Source organism: Panicum virgatum, chromosome 9N, assembly GCF_016808335.1.
Source record: "Panicum virgatum strain AP13 chromosome 9N, P.virgatum_v5, whole genome shotgun sequence".
Lineage (NCBI taxonomy): Eukaryota > Viridiplantae > Streptophyta > Magnoliopsida > Poales > Poaceae > Panicum > Panicum virgatum.
The window spans coordinates 69,894,348-69,910,145 of record NC_053153.1 but is presented as its reverse complement, the minus strand read 5'-3'; the positions used below and the strand labels follow the sequence as shown (position 1 = coordinate 69,910,145).

The 15,798-nt window shown below is 43.8% G+C and overlaps 1 protein-coding gene across 2 annotated transcripts; it reads right to left on the bottom strand.

Annotated features, from left to right (window-relative positions):
- Window positions 1-663: 663 nt before the first annotated feature.
- LOC120691661 (disease resistance protein RGA2-like) lies at window positions 664-15,492 on the bottom strand. Of its 2 annotated transcripts, none has more exons than XM_039974802.1 (8): window positions 15,185-15,492; window positions 14,120-14,528; window positions 12,562-13,722; window positions 10,972-12,228; window positions 9,825-10,134; window positions 8,977-9,344; window positions 2,561-2,797; window positions 664-1,218 (listed from the first exon to the last, which is right to left on the bottom strand). In XM_039974802.1, the coding sequence occupies exons 2-8, from the start codon at window positions 14,411-14,413 to the stop codon at window positions 967-969; spliced, it is 3,879 nt and encodes a 1,292-aa protein (XP_039830736.1). In that variant the 5' UTR covers window positions 14,414-14,528; window positions 15,185-15,492; the 3' UTR covers window positions 664-966. The 2 variants fall into 2 exon arrangements, with proteins under 2 accessions (XP_039830736.1, XP_039830735.1); XM_039974801.1 differs by having other exon boundaries at window positions 14,120-14,533; window positions 15,185-15,488.
- Between the last annotated feature and the right edge of the window lie 306 nt (window positions 15,493-15,798).

The following is a 15,798-nucleotide window of genomic DNA, read 5'->3' as shown; positions in this document are numbered from 1 at the left end:
GACTTATCCATAATACTATAAATTTGGTGGATGCAGAAGGCTAGTCAAATTTTAACATTAACTTATAAAAATGTGAGCATAATTTGTCAAGTAAGCAAAAGATATGGCGTCTATATTTCTATATCAAGTAACATGAGCTCAATCTTCCATAAGCCCTTAACGAGACTCTATGTTAAAGTCAAAGTACAAGAGCGTGCTCAATAACCGAGAGCGCGGCTATTGCAATAGATTATAAATCCTACAGGGGTGTACAATTTTTCCCACACGACATGAGACCATAGGCCACACGACCCATCGACCCGTAAGCAATGATTCATGAGTCAACCGTTCGCATACCCATCCCCAACGCTGAGACAAACGGCCGGGATAGACAGATACAACGGAACCGCCGACTACACTCCATCACAAACCGCGCAGAATCCGCCCAGTGAAGGATGCACGTATGGTACTGAGCTTACCATCCCATTATAAAGCATGTGATTTGTAAGGAAAAATGCTCAAGTATCACAGCGATAACGCGTCGGTCCTTAACCAACTCAAGCAAGTCTAAACCATTTGGATTCCACTTCCAACATGGCCCTACCACACTTGCTCAAGTCTCGATCCATCATTCATATCTTGCTCATGTTTTAATCTTTCTCATCTACTGCGTACTTTCCGATATTTGTGTTCCAAAATACTAGCTGCAATCACAATTAAAGGAACATGACAAAATTTATTCGTTTAATCATCCTCGCCACACTTGTAGCCCTTGTATATCTAATCTTATACCTTGCTATCAGTACGTTGGTCACCAGGTTGAGAATCTAAAATAGGTTTTACAAGAACATGGCAGACGACAAAATACACTACAGCTGATTACAACTGCTTCTCTTCTTTCATCTTTTTTTCTTTTACCTTTTCTTTTACTTTCTTTTGATCTTCTCTGGCCCCTTCACCTCCATTATGGTTTCAGTAAGAACCTGTTTAGCTCTGTGGGGACTGAGAATGGAGGGTGTTCGAAGGGATTGGAACACCACCCCCACGGAGAGAGACAGTGGGTCCGCTCCAGGCAGCAGTTGCCGTGGCTTTTGAATCTAAAAAGACCACGATGACAGTTATATCATCATGGAAGTGCCTCCTCACCCCACGATCAATTTTCTTGATGTCGGAATACCTCATCTCCCTCTTCTTCCCTGCTTCCTGCATTGCAGCCTTTACTAATCTTCGAGCGATTCCCTGGGACATAAGTAAGATAGATGTCAAGAAAACAGCAGGTAATATCTTTTTGTAAGAGCAGTAAAGCAACAAAAAGAAATTGCAAATAAGGAAGTTGTGGACTCATGGTTGCACTATCTGCCTGTTAAAATACTTCCAGACTTGTTTAGGACATCGACACGGCATACAATATACACTATCACTATTACTTGACCTAATTAAATGATAGCAAAAATTATCAAAAAAAATTTCAAGAATCAGAAGAACATGATGGTGAACCTTTTGATAGAATTTCAATGTGAAAGATAAAAGGTATGTTAGTGGTCAAGGTTTCAAGGGATGACTGCATGCATTCAAGGATGACCTTGATTTAGTTAGACTGTTGTATCAAGTTTTGAAAAGCAAACGTGATTGCTATGAACAAAATCTGTAGCTTTGGGGAGGCGTGAGAAATAGACAAAGCAGTCACAAAATAGATCATTTGTATTTCAAGTTGAATGCAAATTGCCAAATTTACACGAGACTCCCACCAGACACAAATACATGCTTTTATGACACAAATGCAGTCAAATATGTTTTATTTTTTTTAGAGCTGCAAGATTGAAAGTCATGCGTGGATTTCTCTAAGGAAGTATTTCATAATTTCTTCGGTTTTCTTGATATACTGCACTAGAAAGCTGTGGTCAGCGTTGCATTTTGGACATGGTGCCCTTGTCGGGAGTATCCACCAACTAAACATCTTACTAAGTCCACAAGCAGACATATCTGTACTGTCAGCAATCAAGATTACACGAGTAGATACTTGACTCGTGTAATCAAGATTCAAGCGACGCAAAAAAAAAAAAAGGTGTAGAACATGAAGATAACATTCCAGATTATCCTGGAGATGGTCTAATACAGTATGAGGTGAAGAACACTAACTTGGATAAACTATCCCACAGAGCAGTTTCCTTGTATTACATTTCGCTACACACAATAATCACCAATACTGCAATAGTACATCCATATAAACTTGGAATGCTTAAATACCTAGGATGGAGGAAATGCTTACTCTGGTACGATTCCCAAATTTAACAATCTAATTGCCTTCATACCATGGCCTACATCTACTGCACTATCGTAAAACTCGTTACATCTTTAGAAACCCAGAACAGAAGCTTCTAAAGACATACAGATAGTATACTCTCAAATTTCCTAGACAAGGTACATCCATCTACCTCACCAGGAACATCAGCAAAAGCATGATGAAATTACGAAAAAAAATATTTTTGTAGTTTTGAGCAGGCAAACGATAAAACAAACTAGCACTGCACCTCCAATGAGCCAAGATACAGAAAGATAAACATAAGATAAGAATACATACATTTCGAGGGCTACTCTGGACCATGTCAACAGCTTCCTGATTACTAAGATGCTCCCAGAGTCCATCAGATGCAAAAATGATGAACTTATCAGTTGGCTGTATTTGCTGTACAGTAATTGCTGGATCAGAACTAAGAAGTGGTCTCCTGAAAGTTTCCTGAAGGCGAAACTTGGCGTGCAAAGGTTCTCTATTGAACTCCGGTTTCTTTAGATATACATCTCCAATTGACCTTGTTATCTGCAAAACATCATACCACATGAGATGCCTAGAAGCAGAGCAGTTCAAAATGCAACATTGCATGACAGAAGTCCCTTGTAAACGCTAAGCATCAGAAGTAACTGGCTTGAAAAAATTGACTTAATAGTTACAAATACACCCAGATAATCTATAAAATAATTAACCTACAAAATGCACCTATTTATATCTTGTCTCACACAGCAACATCCGTTTAAGGCAAAGCATTAACATTAAGTTCACTTGGAGATTGCAATAAGAAAATTGCATTCAACACCTTACAACGTAGTGGTCATGGTTCATCAACATCGTCGTAGTACTGCACCCTGTGGGTTTTTGAGAAAGGAAAATAGGATTGTCCTGACTGTAGAATAATCATAAACACACATGATGTGGCTCTGTAAATGTAACTACGTAACTGTCGGTACCCTATAATAGGGATACCCACTTCTACTACAGCAAGGCAGGACTCGCGTAGTTATCTGTAACTACGCCATAAGGGGCGGAGCAGCCGGGCCCACGGGTCAGGCTCTTACCTCACCGGGCCAACAGCCCCGGACCCGCTCCCCGCTCTAGGGCAGGTCCGGAGACGCCACGTGTCCGTGAGGAAGGGAAGCTCCGAGCCAACAGCCGAGGCCCCGGACCCCCGTAGGGGTCCGGGACCTCCCGCGTCCATCCGGGCCTCCCACGCGCGCAGAGCCAACATACCGCCGGGGGAAGGTCCGGAGCCGCCACGTGTCCCGTAGGCACGGGCGCAGGCACGAGTCTTCCGCTGGAAGGCTCGCCCACCCACCGCATTCAATATGGGTGGTTCGGGCGTGCTCTGCCGCCGCGGCACGCGGGACAGCCTTTGCCAGGTCTCACTGTAGACCGCGTATTACCGAGGTACACAGTACAGCCGCCTACGCCGCATCCGCACAGGGGCGTCTGGCTCATTAATGGGATACGACGGCACGGCACTTTTCATCATGCCACCTACGCCGCAAGCTACCCGGCCCGTTCAGCTGCGTGGCAGGCGACGCCGCAAGCTACGCCTGGCGCCGTTTCGACAAGACAGCGCCTGGACATCCCGAACAGGGGATCCCAGGAGCAGCCAGGGAAATCCGGAGATGAGATCTTCGCCTGCAACGCCATGATGAACGAACAACACATTATTATACACTACACCGTTGGGGCCCACTTGTCGGGGACCTAACAGCCCTGTATTCGCCTCCCTTGAGATATAAAAGGGGGCGCTCGTTAGAACAGGGACACCGCTCTTGGAGGGCACGGGCAATACAACACACAGTGGACGTAAGGTATTACGCTCCGGCGGCCCGAACCACTCTAAACCCTGGTGTTCTTCGTGTTCTTGGCGAGATCGAACTAAATCTAGCTAACCCCCGAGTACTCACCTTCTGGGCTGAGGTGGGTGCATTCCGCCACCCGGCTGTGGTTTGCCACACCACGACAATAACATCAAACGAAAAAGAAAATGCAACCATAGAATTTCAATTTTTATACAAGGTACTGTAGAGAAGTAGATTAGGGCAAAACACCACGCACCCTATAGGGGGGGTGACCTCATATTCGGCTGGTTGTGGCTGGTGGCTATTGCTGATTTGTGGTGAGCGAAAAATACTGCTGGCTGCCTGGTGATTGGTGGCTGGTGCTGATTAGTTGTGAGAGAAAAGTACTGCTGGCTGGCTGATGCGAACAGAGCAATAGCCAATGTGGCTTGGGGTACAAGCATTACAATCATGTATGTATGGAAACTATACATGTTAGGCTATACATATCTGATAGTTACGAGAAACTTTTTTTAGGACAGTTCAAAATATTTTGATACATAAGTCAGAATGAATACAACAACAACAACAACAACATAGCCTTTTTTTTCCCAAGCAAGTTGGGGTAGGCTAGAGATGAAACCCGAAAGAAATAAGTTCAAGGTTCAGGCACATTGATAGCTAGTCTCCAAGCGCTCCTATCCAAAGCTATCTACAACAACAACAACATAGCCTTTTTTCCCAAGCAAGTTGGGGTAGGCTAGAGATGAAACCCGAAAAAAATAAGTTCAAGGTTCAGGCACATTGATAGCTAGTCTCCAAGCGCTCCTATCCAAAGCTATCTCTTTAGAGATGTTCCAATCCTTAAGGTCTCTCTTAACCGACTCATCCCACGTCAGTTTAGGTCTACCTCTACCCCTCTTTACATTATCGACTAGCTCAAGGATCCCATTACGCACCGGCGCCTCAGGAGGCCTTCGTTGGACATGTCCAAACCATTTCAGCCGATGCTGAGTAAGTTTCTCCTCAATTGGTGCCACCCCGACCCTATCCCGAATAACTTCGTTCCGGACTCTATCCCTCCTTGTGTGCCCGCAAAACCACCGCAACATCCGCATCTCTGCTACACTCAGTTGCTGCACATGTCGTCTTTTTGTAGGCCAACATTCAGCACCGTATAATATCGCCGGACGAATTGCTGTCCTATAGAATTTGCCTTTTAGCTTTTGTGGCACCCTCTTGTCACAAAGGATGCCAGAAGCTTGCCGCCATTTCAACCAGCCAGCTGAAATTCTATGCCTAACATCTTCATCAATGTCGCCATCCTTTTGTAACACCGATCCTAAATACCGAAACGTATCCTTCTGGACCACCACTTGCCCATCTAGACTAACGTCTCCCCCCTCATGCCTAGTCGCGCTGAAATCGCACATCATGTACTCGGTCTTGGTCCTACTAAGTCTGAACCCTTTCGACTCTAACGTGCGTCTCCACAGCTCTAACTTCCTATTAACCCCTGCACTACTCTCGTCAACTAGCACCACATCATCAGCAAAGAGCATACACCAAGGGATCTCACCTTGTATATCCCTTGTGATCTCATCCATCACTAAAGCAAATAAATAAGGGCTCAATGCTGACCCCTGGTGTAGGCCTATGTTAATAGGAAAGTCAGTGGTGTTGCCATCACATGTCCGGACAAACGTCGTCGCATCTTTGTACATATCCTTAATGAGGGTAATGTACTTGGTTGGGACTTTGTGCTTCTCCAAAGCCCACCACATGACATTTCTCGGTACTTTGTCATATGCCTTCTCAAGGTCAATGAAGACCATGTGCAAGTCCTTCTTCTGCTCTCTATATCTCTCCATCAATTGTCGTATTAAGAAAATCGCCTCCATGGTTGACCTTCCAGGCATGAACCCAAATTGGTTTTGGATCACACTTGTCCCTCTTCTTAGGCGATGCTCGATGACCCTCTCCCAAAGCTTCATCGTATGGCTCATCAGCTTAATCCCACGGTAGTTAGTACAACTTTGAACATCGCTCTTGTTTTTGAAGATAGGTACTAATATACTTCTCCTCCATTCTTCCGGCATCTTGTTTGACCGAAAAATGAGATTAAAAAGCTTAGTTAACCAAACTATTGCTCTATCTCCTAGGCATCTCCATACCTCAATGGGAATACCATCAGGACCCAACGCTTTACCTCTCTTCATCCTCTTCAAAGCCTCCCCGATCTCTACCTCCTGAATTCTCCTCACAAAACGTCTGTTGGTATCGTCAAAAGAGTCATCTAACTCAAGGGTAGGGCTCTCACTCTCCCCATTAAACAACTTGTCGAAGTACTCTCTCCATCTATCCATGATCTCATCATCCTTCACTAGCAGTCGATCTGTCCCATCCTTAATGCATTTGATTTGGTTGATGTCCTTGTCTTCCGCTCGCGGATCCTAGCCATCCTATAAATGTCCTTTTCCCCTTCTTTCGTGCCTAGCCGCTGATACAGGTCATCATACGCCTTACCTTTTGCTACACTCACAGCTCGCTTTGCAACCCTCTTCGCTAATTTATAGCCCTCGATGTTGGCTGCACTCTTGTCAAGATGGAGACGCTTGAAACACTCATTCTTCTCCTTAATAGCCCTTTGCACCTCGTCGTTCCACCACCAGGTGTCTTTCCCCTCCTGTTTGCCTCCCTTACTCACGCCAAACACCTCTGAGGCCACCTTCCGAACACATGTTGCCATCTTTAGCCACATGTCATCTGCGTCTTCTCCTTCTTCCCAAGGCCCCTCACCTAGCATCCTTTCCTTAAACGCTTGTGCCGCTTCCCCTCTAAGCTTCCACCACTTTGTTCTCGCAATCTTGGTACATTTGTCCCGGTGGACACGTACCCGAAGACGAAAGTCCGCCACCACAAGCTTGTGTTGAGGGACAACACACTCCCCAGGTATCACCTTACAATCTAAGCAATCACGTCTATCCTCCCTCCTAGTAAAGATAAAGTCGATCTGGCTCGAGTGTTGTCCACTACGAAACGTCACAAGATGGGATTCCCTCTTCTTAAACACGGTATTCGCTATCAACAAGTCGTAGGCTAACGCGAAGTTCAACACATCCTCCCCCTCTTGACTCCTGCTACCATACCCAAAACCCCCGTGCACTCGCTCGAACCCTACATTAGTCGCACCCACATGACCGTTGAGATCTCCTCCTATGAAGAGTTTCTCGCTGGTAGGCACGGTACTAATCATGCTATCTAGATCTTCCCAGAACTGCATCTTGGTGCTCTCACTAAGGCCCACCTGAGGGGCATATGCACTGATCACATTCAAAACCGAATCTCCAACTACCAACCGGATTAGGATAATCCGGTCGCCTTGCCTTCTAACCTCTACGACTCCATCCTTAAGACTCCTATCCATCAAATGCCTATACCATTCCTACCCGGAATTGCTCCCGTGTACCAAAGCTTGAAGCCAGTATCCTCAACCTCCTTCGCCTTCTGGCCCTTCCATTTAGTCTCTTGAACGCATAGAATATTTACACGCCTCCTAATTGCTACATCAACTAGCTCTCGCAACTTACCCGTTAGGGACCCTACGTTCCAGCTACCTATACGAAACCTAGTTGGCTCGGCTAGCTTCCTTACCCTTCGCACCCGTCGAGGGAAGTGCGAAGACCCTTGCTCATTTAGAGATATTCCAAAGCTATCTCTTTAGAGATATTCCAATCCTTAAGGTCTCTCTTAACCAACTCATCCCACGTCAGTTTAGGTCTACCTCTACCCCTTTTTACATTATCGACCCGCTCAAGAACCCCATTACGCACCGGCGCCTCAGGAGGCCTTCGTTGGACATGTCCAAACCATCTCAGCCGATGCTGAGTAAGTTTCTCCTCAATTGGTGCCACCCCGACCCTATCCCGAATAACTTCGTTCCAGACTCTATCTCTCCTTGTGTGCACGCAAAACCACCGCAACATCCGCATCTCTGCTACACTCAGTTGCTGCACATGTCGCCTTTTTGTAGGCCAACATTCAGCACCGTATAACATCGCCGGACGAATTGCTGTCCTATAGAATTTGCCTTTTAGCTTTTGTGGCACCCTCTTGTCACAAAGGATGCTAAAAGCTTGCCGCCATTTCAACCAGCCAGCTGAAATTCTATGCCTAACATCTTCATCAATGTCGCCATCCTTTTGTAGCACCGATCCTAAATACCGAAAAGTATCCTTCTGGGCCACCACTTGCCCATCTAGACTAACGTCTCCCCCCTCATGCCTAGTCGCGCTGAAATCGCACATCATGTACTCGGTCTTGGTCCTACTAAGTCTGAACCCTTTCGACTCTAACGTGCGTCTCCACAGCTCTAACTTCCTATTAACCCCTGCCCTACTCTCGTCAACTAGCACCACATCATCAGCAAAAAGCATACACCAAGGGATCTCACCTTGTATATCCCTTGTGACCTCATCCATCACTAAAGCAAATAAATAAGGGCTCAATGCTGACCCTTGGTGTAGGCCTATGTTAATAGGAAAGTCAGTGGTGTTGCCATCACATGTCCGGACAAATGTCGTCGCTTCCTTGTACATATCCTTAATGAGGGTAATGTACTTAGTTGGGACTTTGTGCTTCTCCAAAGCCCACCACATGACATTTCTCGGTACTTTGTCATATGCCTTCTCAAGGTCAATGAAGACCATGTGCAAGTCCTTCTTCTGCTCCCTATATCTCTCCATCAATTGTCGTATTAAGAAAATCGCCTCCATGGTTGACCTTCCAGGCATGAACCCAAATTGGTTTTGGGTCACACTTGTCACTCTTCTTGGTTGACATAAGTCAGAATGAATGAAAGAATAAAAACTAGAAACTTTTATCTTATGAAAATTACAGTTCAAGCTCTTATACCTGGATGATGCCCTTCACACGCCAAACATTGTGCTTTAGGACCACAATATGGGGATCGTCAGGATGTGCTGCCTGCAACTCTCGTCTAACCTCCTCGTAGGATGCATTGTGTTCTGCTGAGAGCTGCATTGCCAAAACCTCTCTAGTTACCTTGACTAGTCTCCCAAGAACAGCACGGGAATTCCCAAGGTTTGCAACATATAGAGTTCCACTGCAAACCACACCAACAAGACAGCAAGAGCCAACCGCTGCTAATTGAGGTCTCAATGACCATTGCCTACTAACTACAGAAATGAACCCCTCCTCGGTCGCTTGGAAAGCCTTCCGAATCACATCAGCTGACATGCACTTGTGCTCAGATGCAAATCCTGAAAAAAACAGAGTTTGTCATGCAAAAAGGCATATATATGAAAATAAGTAATCAGTTAAAACATATTATGATATAATTAGAAGATGTAACAGAAGACACTATCCTTTTTCAATCATCAATAACTTTTAGCAGTTTTATAATTATTGCACTATCCCATGCAATGATGTGCTTAAATTCTCTTCCGATTATATCATCATTGAATTTAAGGCAACGTTGGTCATTTGTCTAAACATAATTGCATTTAAATTTGTGTGCACTTTTCCATATTACTCTACATTGGACAACATTCTATGCAATGCACGCATACAATCAAGATCCACCGAAATGGCAAATATATTTATTTAATAGTGTCAGTGGTCCGCATCAACTATACATACTTGCATATCACAAAACCAGATGTAACAATCATGAATCTGATAGCATAGCTTGATTGTTATTTGATCTAAAGCATGAACTTCAGCAGCGGTAGAGGCCTTACTCCTCAGGTGGTTGAAGAGATGATCATTGATGTAGCGCGCCGTCTCCGGGCCACCATGCCCATCATAAACGCCAACGAATGTGCCTTGGAGGCTGGGGTCCGTTGCGCTGAGCGGCCCTGATTCCACCTGGCTTTGGTCCTCCTGCAGGTTGTTGGCCTGGACCACGGCCATGGAGAACTTACCATCGACAACCTGCCCACTGTCCTTGTACCACAGGAGCCCATCCTGGCGGCCGGCAGCGTCCGATCCTCTGCGGGGGCGCCCAGCCGGCGACGGGAGCTTGACTGTTGGTGTGGACTGCTGCCCATCCTGGGAGGAGGAATTACGCCTTGTGTCAGATCATATTATAGTAACCATGTTCACTCTGATGTCGATCTAACTTGCACTCGTAGGACGAATAATGCCTACTATGTAACTTGAGTTTCATATTGCAAATACAAAAGCGGTTAAACATCACCACATTTGTTGTAAAATTTTTCTCTTGTTTCTGAGTAAATGAATGTGGTAAACCATACTCACTCTGTTCATCTTTGTAAGGCATATTATCAAATCTTTGATCAACCATTACTGTATTAATACATAATTTTGAGGCATAAAAATTGGGATTATTAGATTCATATTAAAAAAATACTTACTCATATGATATTTAATAAGTGTAATTGGTCATAGCATTGTGCTATCAAAACAAAAAACGGAGGGAGTGACACTCATCTTTCAGAAAGACCAAGTATGCAGTTTGTATCTGACCTTTTAATATCTTGTTGTGTAGACAAGAAGCACTACTCCCTCTTTCTAAAAAAAAGAAGTTGATTTCTAGTTTTTTTTTCGAAGTCCAATTATCTTACCTTTGACTAATTGTATGAGACAACACCTACATCACCAAATAATTACACTATCAACAAATATTTGATGATACATCTAATATTACTGGTTCTATGTCTTAAACATCGACACTATTTTCATATGTTTGTACCACAGACTTTCATATTTATATATTTGTGTACCACTTATGTTGTGTATCATATCGTGATCAAATTATACCATTACAGAATACAGAGTACCGGCGACTAGTTAGATGTAGCCTATCAGTATGTGAAGATCACAATATAATTGCACACATTTGCACAGGGTTTATTGTATGATTACCTTACTAAAATTCTTCGGATCAGAATGATCTGATAAAGGGTGGTCTTGCCTGACCTCTCTGTTTTTTTCAGAGGCACCTTCCTCCAAAGTATGTGGGTATGGTGATTTTCCCATTTGCAGTGGATTTGCCCTCTCTGAAGTGTGTACAGACTTACCCTCCCTTACTACATTTCTGACTTCTGTTAAGGACTGAATGTGTCGAGATATGTAACTTTCAACATCCGAGTCATCTGTCAAGAGCAATTTGAGATTTGGTATCTTCAGCACAATGCTCGAAAATGTTTGAGGTGTGTCCGACAACAGTGAGAGCCGATAACCAGTAATATCTAACGAGCGGAGCCTCTCAAGCTTGCTTAGAGACTCGGGCAACTCAAGCAGAACATGTGCCAAGTTCAGATATTGCAAATTTACAAGCCCTACAATACATTCTGGCAACTGCTGAAGCTCAGAGCACCCTGATAAGTTTAAGAACCGAAGAAAATAAAGGTTACCAAATGATTCTGGTAGTTTCTTGAGATTTGAACAACCTGAGAGGTTAAGGTCCTCTAAATTTATTAGGTTACCCAATAAATGAGGGAAATGTTGAATCTCAGTGCAACTTGATAGATCCAGAAATCGAAGTTCATGGAGTGTGCAAAGAAATTCAGGTACGTTACCAACTCCAGAACAACGCGATAGGTTGAGATATTGTAGCATCTTGAGATCACAAAGCGTGGGGGGCAAGTTTCGAAGTTTGTCACATCCTCCTAGGTTCAAATATGTTAGCTTTTGATAAGAACCGATAAATGTGGGTAACTCCTCAACATAAGATTCTGAGAGATCCAATGCCTCAAGGTTTAGCAAACTGCTCATTTGGATGGGTAATTCCCGAATCCTTAATCCAGAAGCATCGAGATACCTCAGAGGCTTCAAATGGCCAATTGAAGCAGGTAGTTCAACAATAGAACAACAGGTGAGATCTAAAACACGCAAATGGTTTAGTTTGGAGAGCGTATTTGAAATAAGCCTTGATGATTCACAGTTTTTGAATGATACTGCCCTTGCCCTGGTGAGAAAATCTTTCAGGGCTGGTGAATGTGCAGTGTAATTATTCGCCACCACATAGCTGTAACTGATCTTTTCAGCTGAAGGGACAATTGACAGGTTGCCACCATCCAGAGTTACGAGGTCATTAGCAACAACATATTTTGCAAATGCATGTACCAAGTTATGTACTTGGAATACCATGGTACTATTGGTGTGATTGGTTCCAGTAGCCTGACAAAACAAACACAATCTTGGTCACATAATCTGTTTCCAAGAGCAACTTCTACGGGAATCTATATGTTTGAAAATATGAAAATAATCCATCCTTAAGAACAATGTGTGCTTCACAGTAAACACATATTGCTAGGTGACATGCATGATTTAAAGATTACCAGCTTACTAGTGGTGTGTTGTTATTAATCCCTCCATTTCAAAATATAAGGCATTGTTGATTTAGCATGGCCTCCAAAATTAAATCTGACTCTTAATATTTCTTATACTACCATGTTTGAAATAAGCCTTGATGTCTCACAGTTTTTCTTATACTACAATGCAGTAACTTACTGAGGATCTCTCTTGAATTTGAAGGAAGGATATCGACAAAAGTTCTTGAATGTACATATCTCCATGAATGTAAGCAGGTAAAGTCCCATGCTTCGACCCAACTATATCTAGTGCCATCCACTGTTGAATAAGTTTCTCCTTATCAATTCTTGACCCCTTGGAGAAAACCGACAAGTATGCAAAGCATAATTTTAAAGCCGAGGGCATAGTGTAATACATTTCACTGAATGGCGTCAGTACTTCAACTGCACTAGAAAACTTCCTCTCTAATTCCCATATATCCTTATCCCTAGTCCATAACCAGTCACTCTCACCCTTGTGACGCATCAATGAACCAAGAGAATATGCTACTGCTGGCATGCCTTCGCACTTCTTTACAATTTGCTTCCCAATTTCAGTGAGGTGTGTGCTTCCATCTCCATTGTCAAATGCTCTTCGAGAAAATATCTCCCAGCAATCATCTTCGGATAAAGGACCCAGTTTATAAGGTGGAATAGTGTGAAACAGCTCTGCAGTTATTTCATTGGAAGTGGTCATGATGATTTTGGTGCCCTTCTTCTTACTAGTCAACATTTCCTTCAGTTCAGCAAGCTGGATTTTATCTGTACTCAACAAGCCATCCAAGACAATCAAACAGCTTTTGTCATGAATAACTTCTTGAACGCGTTTCTTCATAAACTGCAAGTTATTTCGAATTTGGTCATTCCTGGTTACCTCTGAAATGGCAATATCTTCTGTTTGATTAACTTGCGAGATTATATCACTAGCAATTTTATTAAGCTCCAAATTCCTGTCCAAATGGATCCATATATGCAGATCAAAGTTCCACCCTTCTCCAGTCTGGTCATGAAAAATTAACCTTGCTAGAGTTGTCTTCCCCAAACCCGTAAGGCCAACAATCGGAATGATGGTTATCTTATCTGCATCATGTTTCAAGAGCAAACTTTTTACATTTTCTCTGTCACTATTTCTTCCAATAATAGCACTTCCATGAAACACCTGGTGCTGATTAGATGGCTTATGATCGCATAAATTGTGCTGCATTAAACTGTATATGACAGAATCTTCAGTTGATAAATCTAGTTTTCTTCTGAGCATTTTCATTCTTTGCGCACTACTATTATGAAACACAAATGGAGCTGCTGAACAGAATAATGTTGCCTGGAAATTTTACATTCAGATTATTACACACAGAGATCTATCTTCTGGTTTTTATCATAATTTCTCAGAAAAATGCTAAATGACATCTAGGCATAATTTTACATCAAAGTTGCAGTAGCTCAGATGGATCATGCATAGGCATAGAAAGACGTAATAGCATCCAGAAACAGCTTTACTCAAGAAATCTCCAAAAAGTTAATTCCAGATTATTTTGTTTCAAAGGGAAAACAAGATAGATGAGACGTGGCAGGTGTTAGTGTTATACGGGAACTATATTTACTATACGAAATTACAAGCTGAAACGAAGTACTTTTGCATTGTCACTAAGAAGTTAACTGATTCACTGAACTAATTTCTAGTGAGCATCTCGATTCTTTTTCATGTAAATGTATCATACCGTTGCTATGCAAGAGCCACCTTTTGGAGATCCGATGCCGCAAGGGTCTTCGAACTCATCCAGAAGATCTTCCATGTCATAAGCAATCTGCTTGATTTTCCTCATCCAATCCTTCGCCTCCGCAGGCATCTTGAAGTACTGCCTCTCCATGTTTGCAAGCACATCTTGCAACCTCGACATAGTTTGGCCGACATGCGCCACGTCCTCAGCTGTGCTTGAGGGCAGCTCCAAATGGCGAGCATCTAAGGCCAGCCGGCGCCGGAGTCGATCCACGACGGCACCAGCGGTGGCCATAAGGCAAGGCGACTTTGGTTTTGTCTCCTCTTTCCCCTCCCTTGAAGGGATGGCGTTTTGATGGAGCAGATCAAGGCGATTCCTCTCTGAATTCTGATGCTTGCTTGCGGCACCCCTATGCTAGATGCACACAATAGTTGCACACAGATTTTTATCATTTAAATCATCTAAAAAAATAATTAGCAAACATTGTGATTAATCCACTGTTACGTGGCCTCATGCAACTTTTTCTTGGCTCCACCAGCGAGCAAGATGAAGACTATCATTTACGCAAGCCGCACGCGAACACAAGCACTATTCAAACTGTTCTACAAGGATCGTTTGCATTTCCACCCATTGCGTAGCTCACTTCTTTCCCTTTGAACAATCTATTACTTCTAGCTACTTTGCTAGCAATACAATGTCATCCTTGACTTATCTAAAAAAACATGTCATCCTTGAATTAAAGCTTTTGAAGTTACATGCTGAATTATCATGGAGTGGAAGACCATTGATGTTTTGCATCTGTTTAGGCATTATTCTAATACTAGCAATCCATCCTGTCGCAATAGGTGTTGTTTATTAGGACATTAAACACTCCCCCTACCCCATTACCACAGAAAATATATTTTCTAATTTCCACTAATCACAAGACAATACATTAATTCGGCACAAAATTTACCTAGAGGAAGACTAATCCGACTAAATTACCAATGCAAAGTCTCTCCTCTGTTGAGAAAGCAACACCCAAACGGCAGCATGAATCGTCGAATTACGAGAGGGGCACCTCACCTTGAGGAGCCACCGGTCGTCCTCGGCGTCGCTGGAAGCTTGCCTGCGGCGGTAGGCGGCGGGCCGGCGGCGCGCACCAGCGGTGGGTGGCGGCGCGGGCGCGGCGCGGCGGAGCGCTGCGGTAGCCACGCCGGCGCGCACCGGCAGTGGGTGGCGGCGCGGCGGGCTGGAGCGCGGAGGCGGAGCGCTGCGGCGGTGGGCGGCGCCGCGGCCGCGTGCTTGCACTAGGGTTAGCGGCGCCCACCCCGGAGCAGCCAGCAGTCGAGGCCGCGAGGCGAGGGGGTCAGCCCACCCTGCAGCTCCGCCACACGTCATTTTCAAGCAAAAAAGAAAAAGAAAAGACAAGCCCAGCCGGTACGAAACGTGTGTTTTTTTAAAATACAAAGTAAAGACAAAATACTACATAGAAAACAGCAGCATCTTGTGTAGGCAAGTAAGAGGTTTTAACGTATTACAGTCTTCTTTTATGATAATACAATTGAATGCTCTCTTCAACAACATAGTTTCTACACAATGCAACAGTTCATCACAGCTGCGAAATTCAAACCCCCAATAACTAACAATAGCTCGCGTATATGATAGAAGGTAGAGATGAATAAGTTTCATGCCACGAC

Coding starts and splice junctions, on each gene's coding strand:
- LOC120691661 (XM_039974802.1), bottom strand. CDS start 14,413: ATGGCCACCGCTGGTGCCGTCGTGGATCGACTCCGGCGCCGGCTGGCC. Junction 10,135..10,971: donor ATCCGAAGAATTTTAGTAAG/GTAATCATACAA, acceptor TCCTCCTCCCAG/GATGGGCAGCAGTCCACACC. Junction 2,798..8,976: donor GTGTGAAGGGCATCATCCAG/GTATAAGAGCTT, acceptor GATGTTTTGCAG/ATAACAAGGTCAATTGGAGA.